Genomic DNA, 13,707 nt, shown 5'->3' with positions numbered 1-13,707 from the left:
GACAAGAGGAAATATACTGGAGCGGGCAAAAAATAAAATTAGAGAAGACAATAAATTATTGGAACACAAGGGTCAAAAAATACTTTTTTTACCTAGACATTAGTTTTGAACTCTTAAAGTGGAGAAAGGAGTTTAATACAGCAAAAACGATTTTATGGAAAAAAGGTTACAAATTCATGTTAAGACATCCAGCTGTGCTTAAAATATTTATACCTGGGGAGCAAAACATACTGTTCTCGGATCCGGAGGAAGCACAAGAATTCACAGAACGTTTGCAGGACAGAAGAGATGAAGAGATGTAACAAGAATGAAGAACGGCGATAAAGTATATATAAAGATGTAAAAACAATGTATATGTAAAGAATTAAAGAGGGAAAAGAGAAGGGAAGGAAGGAGGGGGAAAAAAGAGAGCGTTGTTATACATGTTAAAAAAGTGTTTTCTGGGGAGGGCTGGGGGGGAGTGGGAATAACCGTCACTACAAAAATCAGTTGACGCTTGCGAGCAAGATCGCAATCCAAATGGAATGGGGAGTTGTGGTTTCCCGGCAAGGGATAAGGGGAAACTCATAGAGGGGGGAAGCATTTGGGGTTATGGTATGGGAACTGTTGGGGTATTTTATGTTTTAAATGTGTTGTTGTACATTGAGTTTAATAAGGGAAAACTAAGACATGAAAATGGGAAAAAGGGAAATGGAGGTGGCAAGGAGGTGGAAAAGAGGTACAAGCAAGATATAAGATGGACACGTTGAACTATATGACTATAAACATTAATGGAATACATAACCAAATTAAAAGAGGCTACTAAATTTATTGAAGTAGGAAAAAATAGATATACCATTTGTGCAGGAATTGCATCTAACTGAAGTGGAACATAACAAATTAAAGAGAGACTGGGTAGGACACATAGCAGCAGCATCCTATAATTCAAAAGCTAGAGGTATAGCCATACTAGTTAACAAAAATGTACCAATCAAAATAGAGGAGGAAATAATAGATGCGGCAGGGAGGTATGCAATGATAAAGTGTCAGATATACTCAGAATTTTGGAATCTGCTAGATATATATGTGTGCCTAACGAGGAGGATCAAAAGTTTATGCAAGATATTTTTTTGAAGATTGCAGACACACAAGGAAATATACTGATAGGAGGGGATTTTAACCTTAATTTGGATCCAATGTTGGATAAAACTGGACAAAAGACAAGCAAAAAGAATAAAGTGGCCAAATTTATGGTTAAATCAAACCAGAAAATGACACTTATTTATATATGAAGGAGGCAACACCCAAGAGAAAGAATATTCATATTATTCAAGTAGGCACAAAACATACTCAAGGATTGATATGTTTTTGTTGTTGGCCCATATTCAAGGGAGAGTTAGGAAAACTGAGTCTTAAGCTGGATTACTATCTGATCATTCAGCTGTTATTAGCAATAGAACTGGAGAACAACCCACCAAAAACATATAGATGGAGGTTAAACTCCATGCTACTTAAAAGGCAGGAATTTAGAGAGTTTATTGAACGCCAAATTAAAACATATTTTGAAATAAACACAGATTCAGTGAAAGACAAATTTATATTATGGGATGCAATGAAAGCCTTCATTAGAGGACAGATAATAAGTTATGTAACTTAGATGAAAAAGGATTACAATCGGGAAATAGTAAGTACAAAAAAGGAACTAGTAAAAAGGGATGATATAACGAAAAGGAGAGAATTGGCGGACAAAAAAAATTACAAAAATGTACAAAGTGGAAAAGAACATATTGAAAACAAAGCAAAAGTATTACGAACTGGGAGAAAAAATACATAAAATATTAGCCTGGCAACTTAAAACAGAACAAGCTAAAAGAAATGTATTGCCATCAAGAAAAAAGGACAAATAAATTACATATAACCGAATAGAGATTAATGAGAACTTTAAGGAATTTTATGAACAATTATACCAAAATGAGAACAAGGGGAAAGATGATAAAAATCGAGGAATTTTTAGCTAAAATTGAACTGCCAAAATTGCAAGAAGAGGAACAAAAACTAATAAAACCATTTGAAATAGAGGAAGTACAGAATATATTAAAAAAGCTGCTGAACAATAAAACACCAGGAGAGGATGGATTTCCAATAGAATTTTATAAAACATTTAAAGAGTTATTAATTCCTCCTCTCCTGGAAGTAATGAATCAGGTAGAAGAAACACAAAACTTGCCAGATTCATGTAAGACAGCAATAATTACAGTAATACCAAAGATGGGGAAGGATCTACTAGCACCAGCATCATATAGACCAATATCTCTACTTAACTCAAATTATAAGCTAATACCAAAATTATTAGCATACAGATTGGCTGATTGTGTACCAAAAATAAAAAAACAAGATCAAACTGGATTTATTAAGAAAAGACGAACAGCGGATAATGTCTGTAAACTTATTAATCTAATTCATGCAGTTCAAGGAAATAAGAAACCAACAGTGGCTGTTACTTTAGACACAGAAAAAGTCTTTGACAGAGTAGAGTGGAACTACTTATTTAAAGTATTACAGAAGTTCAATCTACCAGAAAAATATATAAATTGGATTAAAGCATTATATAATGGACCGTTGGCGAAGGTAGAAGTAAATGAATATGTATCGAATCAATTTAAATTAAGATGGTCAACTAGACAGGGATGTCCATTATCCTCCTCATTGTTCGCCTTAGCAATAGAACCTTTGGCAGAACTGATAAGAATAGAAAATAAAATAAAAGGGATAATAAAGGAGGAGTACAAAATCAGTTTATTTGCAGATGACATCATAGTATATCTAACAGAACCAGAGATATCAATAAAAGAATTACATAAGAAATTGAAGGAATATGGAGAAATATTGGGCTACAAGATCAACGCAAATAAAAGTGAAGTGATGCCAATGAGTAACGCGGATTATACAGAATTTAAAAAGGAATCACAATTTAAATGGCAAGTGCAAGCAATCCAATACCTAGGTATCAGGTGAGACAATAACTTAAGCCACTTGTACAAACTAAATTATCAGCCACTAATAAAGAAATTGCAGGAAGACTTAGAACATTGGAAAGAATTATCGCTAACGTTGATAAGGAGAGCAAACTGCATTAAAATGAACATGTTGCAAGAATATAATACTTATTTCAAACGTTACTAATTCCCTTAACAGAATTTTTTTTTTAATGAACTAAAGAGGATAATAAGGAAATTCTTGTGGAAAGGGAGGAAACCGAGGGTAGCGTTAGATAAATTAACAGAGAGGTATAACCAAGGTGGTTTGCAGTTACCAAACTTTAGAAATTATTATAGAGCCGCACAATTCAGGTATTTATCATAGATTTTTATCAGACGAGGGAAAAACCAGACTGGACTAAGATAGAACTAGTTAAAATAGGGGAGAAGGTACCGGAGCATATACTTTATAAGTGGGATGAAAAGCTGGTGCAATATAAAAGCTCACCAGTACGGCATTATTTACTTAATGCATAGAAGAAGATCCACTTAGAAAGGAAAAAAACAAATGACCAAATACCAAAATTATTATTGACGCAAAATCCGCCAATCCCTTTTACAATAGATAACCTTTCCTTTAGAGAATGGGAGAGAAAAGGAATCAAAAGAATAGAAAATTGTTTTTTGGGAAATAATTTATTAACATTTGAACAGTTAAGTACAAATATGGAATAACTCATGGTACAATGTTTGCATATTATCAATTGAAAGTTTATTTAAAGGATAAATTGGGAAACAGATTGAGATTACCTGAAGGAAGCAGCTTTGAATATGTGATTACAGACACAATGATAATTAAAAGATTTATAACATGTATGTACATTAAGCTCCAAGATAAGGAAAATGATGAAATAAACTATAAACCTAAACAGAAGTGGGAAAAGGATTTAAACATAAAGATAAAAAATGAAGTATGGGAAAAGTTATGTTCTGGAACTATGAAAAATATAAACACAAGGTTACGCTTGATACAGTATAATTGATTACACAGGGTATTTAACTCGTCAAAAATTAAAAGAATGGGATCCAACAGTATCATATAGATGTTTTCGCTGTAAGAAGGAAATGGGAACAACAGGAAATGCACGAAAGTGAATACATTTTGGGAAGAACTAAATCAGATATTGAATAAAATTACAAAAAATAATATACCAAAAAATCCAGAGATCTTTCTTTTAAGTAACACAAGTAGTAAAGAATTGGGCCTCAAATTGGATAAAGCGCAAAAAAAATGCATTATTATAGCTCTAGCACTAGCAAAAAAATGTATAATGTCAACTTGGAAAATGTAAGAGAGCCTGAGAATACAGCAATGGTACATGGAAATGAATAAATGTATTCCATTGGAAAAAATAACATACAACTTAAAAAATAAAGTCACATCATTTGAACAAATTTGGGAACCATACATGGAACACAACAGAGAGAGCTTCCCTAGGACCTCCATCCCCTAAAATGAAAATGATAAGACAAAACGGCTAGATTCTGTGTAACAAATAGATGACGCATTTTTCTTGTTTATTTCCTTTGTGTGAAGATATTGTTTTATGGTTTTACTGTATTGTATATGTTGAATATTTATGGTTTTGGAGGGGGTTGAGAAGAGGGGAGGAAGGGAAAGGGGGAAAAAAGGGAGAAAATGCCACTGTGTAAATTTAATGAGAAACTTTTGTACATATTTTGGTTGATAGGGTTCACAGTGTGAAAAATAAAAAAATATTAAAAAAAGAATGCAACAAAAACAAATTGCAACTAATTTTCAAAATCAGTCTCAGGACACAGTCAAGGCCATCTCAGAATAAGAGTTCAGCCACAAGAAAGGACCTTCCACTCAGGGGAACATGAATCTTAATTGTGCATGAGCAGTCCTATTTAAACTAGAAAGATTCCTCCTCACTGTGGAACCTTCCCTTCTGGCTGATATCGAGTACTGCTGCATATTTCTGTACAGAGTTACCAGAACATCTCCGATATTCCTTCATCACCAACTCCATTTCTCAATCTATGAACCTTACTGTCATATTTGTTGCAGAAGTGAACTTTAGATCACACTAACACCTAATATTCAGTCTCAGCTGACCCATTTCCAAAACCTCCAACAGTACCCTTGTTACTACCTAAACACGATCATTCCACCTCACCTCTGGTCAACTTCAACACCAAATCTGAGGACAGTACAAAGTTCTGCTAACCCATCACTCAATGGTTTGCTCAATTATTATTGCTCCTAATTAGATAAAGCCTCGATTTTAAAATACCATTATTATTTTCAATTCTTCCCAGACTTGCTTTCTCGATCTCTAACTTTTTCCTTGATAACTCACCTATAATTCTGGTCTCTACTGCCTTTCCAAATCTATTGCTGACATCTGTGCCTAAAACTTTCATAAATCTAAGAACTGGACTTCCCTCCACCAAAAAGGTCTCTTTTTTAAAAAAAATGTTGGGTTTCCTGCTTTCATATTTACTGGTGGACTGAAATCAAATCTTGTGCAATACACCGCCATGGAATCACATTTGATGTTTTGATGATGCTGCTATATTAAAACCAAAATAATCTGCTGTGCTAACTTCGCTAACAAGTGGTTGGATACCTTCAATAAGCCATGTCATTGGAACACATCAGGAAGGAAGACAAAGACAAGAAACAAGGTGAGAGTCAAGGACAGAGCAAGCACAAAGTGATGCAAGTGTTTGATTATTCACGGGAGAGGCAAGGTAAAAGACAGACCTCAAAGGGAGGAAGCTGGCCTGGGCTGATGGCATTAGAGGAAGGCAGCCATAGCAGTCACTCAGAAAGCTGCAAGGTTGAGTGTGCAAGGATGAACCTCAATGTCCTAAACCTGAACGCAGCGCAGAATTTAAAAGAAACTTTCTGAACAATGCAAATGAATATGGGTCAAATGGGGCAAGTTGAGATAGACAACTTAGTTGGCATATTCATTGGATCGAAGGGCATGTTTACTTGCTATTGAAAAATATATGATATGCAGAGACAAACCTTCTGGATGACTGATAGATAGCAGGCCAAGTTTCGTTCCTAACACAAGAAATAAGAGCAGGAGAGGGCCATCCAGCCCGTTGAGCTTGCTCCACCATTCAATGACTGATCTGATAATCAGCTCATCTCCAGCTACCTTTCCCCATATCCCTTAATTCCCATACAATGTCAAAATCTATCAAACCTTGCCTTAAATAAATTTGAGATAGCCGACATTGTTTCAATAGACAGTGAATTCCTTAGATCCATCACCCTCTGGTAAAAAATGGTTCCTCCTCCCTAAAAATTCTTGGTTTGAAGAATCAGATATTGAATAAAATTACAAAAAATAATATACCAAAAAATCCAGAGATCTTTCTTTTAAGTAACACAAGTAGTAAAGAATTGGGCCTCAAATTGGATAAAGCGCAAAAAAAATGCATTATAGCTCTAGCAGTAACAAAAAAATGTATAATGTTAACTTGGAAAATGGAAGAGAGCCTGAGAATACACCGTTCTGGTGTGGTGTCTCGGTTTCCACAGCTAAGAATTTGAATGTTTTTTTTAAGTGATGGTCTCCTTTCTTAGTGGGAAGAAGGGGGAGGAGGGTGGTTGTTTTTTTTTAAATTCAAATATACTTTTTGTCTGAATATATTGATGTTATTTGATTTAAAAATTATAAATAAAATATTTTTAAAAATGGTTCCTCCTCATCGCCATCCAAAATCTACTACCCTGAATAATGAGGCTGTCCCCTAACTCTAGACTCCCCAATCAATGGAAACATCTTCCACACCTCAATCTTATCTATACCATTCATAATTTTATACATTTCTGTAAGATCCCTTCTCATTCTTCTAAATTCCAGCAAGTAGTCCCAGACAACTCAATCTCTCCTTTGAGACTAACCTGCTCATCTCTAGAATCAACCTGGTGAACCTCCTCTGCACCACCTCCAAAGCCAGTACATCTTTCCTCAAGTAAGGAGGCCAGAACTGCACACAGTACTCCAGATGCAGCCTCAACAGTACCTTGCCAAGTTACAGCATAACCTCTCAGCTCTTGAATTTAACCCTGTTCGCATTGAACACCAACATTCCATTTGCCTTCCTGATAGCCCGTTGCACATGGACTTCCAAGTCCTTCTGCACTGCAGCATGCTGCAATTGCTTGCTATTTAAATAATAATGTGATCTTCCATTTTTTCTTCCAAAGTGGTGTGACAGAGTATATAGATATGTTTTTGGGAGATAAATTGGGAAAGGCTTGTTGGAGTAGGTTACATACAAATTTTAAAACCGATCTTATTTGAAATAGTGGAGCTCTGCTAATGCTAGACATATCAGCTCCACAGCTTTTGCAAGAGCTTTGAGAGTGCTCAAGAGTTTACAAAAGGCAACAGATGAAAGATCTTGTTGGAGCCGCAAATTGTCTGGAAGAGAACTTGTTGTTCTAAGAGGGTCATGTGGTTGAAAGAAAGAGAGAGAGAGAGAGAGAGAGAGAGAGAGAGAGAGAGAGAGAGAGAGAGAGATATCACTTCTACAGTGTTACAGCCAGCAGAAGCAACTGGGACTGGAACAGGACAAGCTGGCAAGCTTCTGGAAAGCTATCTCTTTAGTGATGGCTATTACATCCGTAGAGCATTACAGCAAGGAAAAGCTGGACATTCAACCCTTCTGGTCTGTACCAACAAATAAAACTAGCTAGTCCCACTGACCCCTCATTCCATAACCCTCCAAACCACTCCATGCATTTATCCAGTTTTTAAAACTCAAGATTGCTTCTGCATTCACTACATCAGATGACAGCTCATTTCACACTCCTACCACTCTGAGCGAAAAACTTTCCCCTAATATTCCCCTTATACCTCTCCCCTTTCAACCTAAAGATCTGACCTCTCATATTTATCTCTCCCAATCTAAGTGGAAACATCCTACTCACATCAACTCTGTCTATACCCCCCATAATCTTATAAACCTCTATCAAGTCTCCCCTCCTTCTTTGTTCCAAGAAGTACAGTCCTAATCTGTTTAATCTTTCCTGGTAACTCAACTCCTGAAAACCCGGCAACATCTTAGTAAATCTTCTCTGCACTTTTCAATCTTATTGGTATCTTTCCTGCTGCTGATTGACCAGAATGGCACACAAAATTCTCAGCTTCGCATCATCACTGACGAATAACTTCAACATCCCAACTTCTATACTCAATACTTTATAAAGGCTAAGATGCCAAAAGCTTTCTTTACAACCTTGTACACGTGACACCACCTTCAGGGAACAATGCATATGTATTCCCAGTTCTCTTCTTTCCTCTGAACTCAATAGCCTACCATTTATTATGTACGTCTTAGCCTGTTTCACTCTTCCGAAGTGCAACTCCTTACATGCAACATCTGCATTAAATTCCATCAGCCATTTACTGTCCCAATTTCCTAGCTGGTCCAGATCCCTCTGAAAGTTTTGAAAATCTTCCTTACAGTCATCTACGCCTCCTATCTTTGTGTTATCAACAAACTTGCTGATCCAATTCACCACGTTATCATCTATGTCATTTATATAGATAACAAACATTAAGAGTCCCATCAAAAATCCCTGAGGCACACCACTAAACACAGACCTCCAGTCTGAGAAGGAACCATCACCACCACTCTGTTTTCATCTCCCATCACATACCATCTGTCTTTGGCATGACAGACGTGTACTCCACTGTAAAGACGGATACAAAATAGTCATTCAAAGCCTCATTTCTCAATACCAGTTTCCCCTTCTCATCCTCCAAAGAATAAACCTCCACTTTAGCCATCCTTTTGTGTTTTATATAATTATTAAAAACCTTTACTGCTCATTTTTATATAATGCCCCAATCTTTTTTCATAGTCTACCTCCTTTCTCTTTATTGCTCACTTTGTGGTAGTTAGCTGCTTTTTAAAGTTTTCCCAGTCTTCTAGTTTCCCACTTCTCTTGGTGCACAAGCTTTTAGTTTGAAGCCTTAATCTAGACAAAAGTTAAAGAATTTCACGTATGTTACATTCTAAAAGTACAGAAGTATGTGACAATAATGGAACCTTTACTTCTGTCCTTGCTTTTAATTGAAAAATACTTTTGTTGAAGAATGCAAAGGTTAAAACCTTGTGTTTTTGATTCTTAGTTAATTATGTGTCTGTCTCTTAAAGAGACATAATATCCACCCAGGCTAACCGTTTCCCTCTTATTCTACAAGATGTGAAAGAAGCATGAACATGAGAAATTTTTTCTTTGAATTTTTGTATCTCTTTAAATACCTTTTGTATCCCTAAATATCTTTGCATCTCTATCATACAGTAAATGCTTTGTTATCGTTATGAAAGTCTTGTTGCAAAGCTTTTAAAATTGTTTATCCATTCTATCAACAAATTAAAACTACATTAAGTAGCAGCCAAAGAGTTTGATTTGCTGGATTAGAGATAGAAATTTTAGATATCACAGCTCATACTTCGGAAGATTATACTCTGAAATTAGGATATATTAGAATAAGCAAAGTGTCGTCTATAAGCACCGTGAAAAATCTCTGAAAGTCTTCCATTGTTCCTCAACCATATAGCCTGCATTTCCAGCATCCCATGACCCACTCCTCCCTCATCTCCTTGTAATTTCCCTAGTTTAGGCATAATACACTGGTTTTAGTCTGAACTATTCTATCTGGAATTTGTATGAGAAATTCAGTCATGCTCTGATCACTTTTTCCAAGAGGATCCCCAACTACAAAATCACTAATTTTACCTGTCCCACTGCACAGGACCAGATTCAAGATAGCATGTTCCCATGTAGGCTCAGAAACATGCTGTTCAAGTTAGCCATCATGTATGCATTCCATGAAGTACTCAAGATTGCCTTAACCAACCTGATTCACCCGCCACGTCAACGTTAAAATCCCCCTCGATAACTGATGTTCCATCCTTACATGCCTCCAATGTTTATTACCTGTGCCACTGTAATATTACAGGTACTGGATAACCTCTAGACACATTGAATCTAAATACAATACTGCACAAATTGGAAATGGGAACATAATGCTGTGCTGTCATTCCTGGGTGACTACAACTTACGTATCAGGTGCCAGTGAGCTGTGGCTGATCAACATGTACAGCACTGTAGCTTGGAAACAGAACGGCCCCTATATCTCTCAAATGGTCCTAAAAGAGTTCTCATGTAATTCGTGGAAAGAAAGCCAGAAGAACCTGGAACCCAGCAGATCCTGTCAAGTATCCAGGATAGTCAATCACTCTTTTGTACAGGTAGATGGTATAAACCCTAGGTTTGTGCCTTCAGGATTATAGGAGGTGGCACTGATTTTCATTATATATTGCAAATGGACTCACCTAAAAGCAGATAATACAACCCAGGATCCCATAGTCGTCATGACACAAAAAGGAATGAATTCACCAAATTCAAAGTAACAGACACTCTGTATGTACTTTGTTGCCTAGCTGACATTCCAATATAGATATCAATATTATCTGGATTTTAATGAAAATATTTCAAGCTGCGGCTCAAGTTGATTTCATACATTTGCTACTTCCAATGTTTGAATTTCTCACCTTCTTCCATTTCTGCATCAGAATCAAACACTTCATCCTGATAGCGGAATATGTCATTGTGGACATAGAATTTATTTGGAACAGAGCCCTGTGTTTATTAGGAAAATAAAAGTTAACCTCTGAACATTTTTAACAGCTCTGTTGAATAATAAAGTTCACCACACATGAACAACACATGCCAACATAATTTTACAGTTAAAACAAATTATAATCTGTTCAAATGAAGGCCATAATAAAGCAAACAAAATATTAACCATGGATTAAAACTATTTTATTTAAAAAGTTGTATTGGATTTAAACAAATCTTAAATCACTGACGATGCTGTCAAGAAAAGGCTAGAGTTGTATCAGTGCTTGGTGTCTGCATCGATTACAGTCGAGTGTTGCATCAGTCTTTTCAGCAATGCAACAAAAACTCCAAAAAAATTGCAACATTTCAAAATATAACATACCTCTGGTGCCAAGACAAAAGTCTGCATGAATTTCCTCATTGGCTGACCATTGTTTGACAGCTCCCCCATCACCTGGACAACTACTCCATCACTAAGGGTGGCATGTGCATCCACATGGCGAATCTTGGTATGGCAATCGCTGAACTGAAGGGACATGACCTTCTTATGGATCTCCTGGAAGAGAACAAGTACAATTTAGAATGAAAACTAAACAAGGATGTGGAAACAGGTACTGTTTTGCTCAAAACTCAAGATAAAAATAATTTCCTTTAGTAAATGAAAAATTACACTGCAAATTTAAAATTGTTAACATCGATATACGTATGGATTCCAAAGAAACAGAGCATTTGCCTATTCACTGATATGAATTAATAAACAGACAAGGATTTAAAGCAGTGTTTCTCAACCTTTTTCTTTCCACTCACATACCACTTTAAGTAATCCCTATGCCACTGGTGCTCTGTGATTAGTAAAGGATTGCTTAAGGTAAAGTTGAGAATCTCTGCTCTGGGGAGGAGTCACGTGATGGAGTAGTGGCCGGACGGTGAACTCCAGCCCTCTCCAGAAAAGTCGGGAAAAACAAAGGAAAACACAAAGGCACAGAAATAAAAGTTACAGAAAAGTGAGTATAAAGGTGGAAAGAAGATGGCGACAAAAAAAGAAAAATCGAAAGCAACGGTAAGAAGAGAGGAAGAGAAGACAAAGGAGGAAAAAGGTGAAGGCCTTACCTGTCCGAAGAGGCCCGCTGCGGAGAGAGAAACCCGCTCCCTCAGGTCGGTAAATAATGGACTACAAAAATGGCTCGCAGAGCCGAGTAAAAGTGCGCAACCGCGCATGCGCGATACTTCGCACATGCGCGTTGCGAATGAAAAAAAACACACCGACGGGAGGGGGGACCAGCTGGGGAGTCGATCTCCACAGCCGGCAACGACAGCTGCAGAACACCTGCAGCAAGAAGAGACCACAGAAGACAATAGAAACAAGAAAGAAGAGGAGGAAAGGGCACCAAAGAAACAACAGATGGCCAACCCAGAGGAAGAAGAAGAGGAAGAGGAAGAGTACAGTGAAATAGAAGAGAATCTCTGCTCTGGACCCAATTGTTACTGAACTATTTTGCTTGAGAAAAATTGTCATTGGCTCATTTCCCTTGGAGTTATGAAACTGTGCACATAACAAGTCAATTAGGTACGACAAACTGTAACTGTCAAACTTTTTTTTCCCACCCACATACCACCTTAAGCAATCCCTTACTAATCACAGAGTATCTATAGCATAAGGAATACTTAAAGTGGTATGTGAGTGGAAAGAAAAAGATTGAGAACCACTATTTAAAGTTCTCATGTGAAGTGTGTTATGGAGCTCTGGTCACAGCTATAAAGTGACAAACTTTATAAAGACTAGAACAGACAAATGCACAGCAAAGGCAGTGTGGTTTAAATACAGGTGCCTAACCTTTTATCTGGGATCTTCGGGACTGGAAACCTGCCATTGTTCAAAATCTTCCAGATTTCAGAATCATTTCAATTTTAGTCCCTTTGAGACTGGCTGCACCGTGTTGCCATCTGCTCCCCCACAACCTTGCCCGCCCGAGTCATGGTGTTGTCTCCCCCATTTGCCGAGTCGTGCTGCTGTCTCTCTTTTCTCCCCACACCCCCCCCCCCCCACCGTCTACCAGCGCCAGGGGAAAGGCCCCCTTCTTGGTTCCCCCATGATGACACAGTGGTTTCAGCTGTGTGGGGGAATTATGGGTAGTGATAACAGCCATTGAGCTACTGGACTGACTGAAAGCGCCGCAACGCTAGACTAGTGTCAGTATTTGGTGATTCAGAGGCACTTATAAAGTAGCAGAACGACGCAAGATACTCCATCATGAGTTGAGCGAGGGTTATGCTTGACGGATAGAGTACTTATAAAGTAATAATACCACTAATTAGCAACACGGAGTGCGACAGGATGTTGCTCAACGGCTGTTGAGCAAAGGTCACGTTGAATCATGTTTGGCACCAAACTCCATCTTTGATTTGCAGATGTTATCTACTGAAAAAAATGCTGATTTTTGGAGGTTGCCAGATTTTGGAGTCCCATATAAAAGGTTAGGCACCTGCACAAGATTTTAAACGATGAGCCTCTACCTCATGTTAAAAAGTTAATTTTTTGATTGGTTTCTGCAACACATCCTAAAACTAATAGGACAGCTGTTTAGATGTAGTGAGAAATATTAAATTTGTTAGTTAGCTTAATGGTGAACAGTTAACCAAAAGAGCTGAATGCAAGTATCCTAAAAAGAATTAAGATTTTGAACATTGGTTCAATGAAGAGGAAACACAAAATAAAATGAACATATTTGGGAGAAAGCAAGAGAAGATTAATAAAAAGGTATTGAAAATTAATCACTACACACCTCCATGTCTCAAGAACACAAATTACCAAAAAAAGGAAATAAAGATAAAAGAAACCACAAACCAACCCTGGTGCCTGAAAAGAGATCTAAAGAACTAAAAGTGGGGAAAAAAGTTAGCAAGAGCAACAAGGGAACTTCGAGAGATAAACTTAACATGTTGTATGGAGACAAGAGGCTAAAGATGTTGGAATCTTGATCTAAAAACCTCAAACTGGTGAAGGAACTCAGTTGGTCAGGCAGCATCCATGGAGGAAAACTGTTGATGCTTTGGGGCAGGAGA

General features: G+C 37.2%; 1 protein-coding gene across 3 annotated transcripts in view; it reads right to left on the bottom strand.

Moving 5' to 3' along the window:
- g3bp2a (G3BP stress granule assembly factor 2a) overlaps positions 1 to 13,707 on the bottom strand; it is a 47,301-nt gene that overhangs the window by 20,511 nt on the left and 13,083 nt on the right. For all 3 annotated transcript variants that reach the window (XM_069925532.1, XM_069925535.1, XM_069925534.1), the window contains exons 4-5: positions 11,027 to 11,200; positions 10,575 to 10,662 (exon numbers count right to left, since the gene is read on the bottom strand). In XM_069925532.1, coding sequence (XP_069781633.1) covers positions 10,575 to 10,662; positions 11,027 to 11,200 — 262 coding nt within the window. The remainder of the gene's footprint in view (positions 1 to 10,574; positions 10,663 to 11,026; positions 11,201 to 13,707) is intronic.

This window comes from Narcine bancroftii, chromosome 3, assembly GCF_036971445.1.
Source record: "Narcine bancroftii isolate sNarBan1 chromosome 3, sNarBan1.hap1, whole genome shotgun sequence".
Taxonomy (NCBI): Eukaryota; Metazoa; Chordata; class Chondrichthyes; order Torpediniformes; family Narcinidae; genus Narcine; species Narcine bancroftii.
Note: the sequence above shows the minus strand (reverse complement) of the source record. Positions and strands in the feature narration are given on the sequence as shown.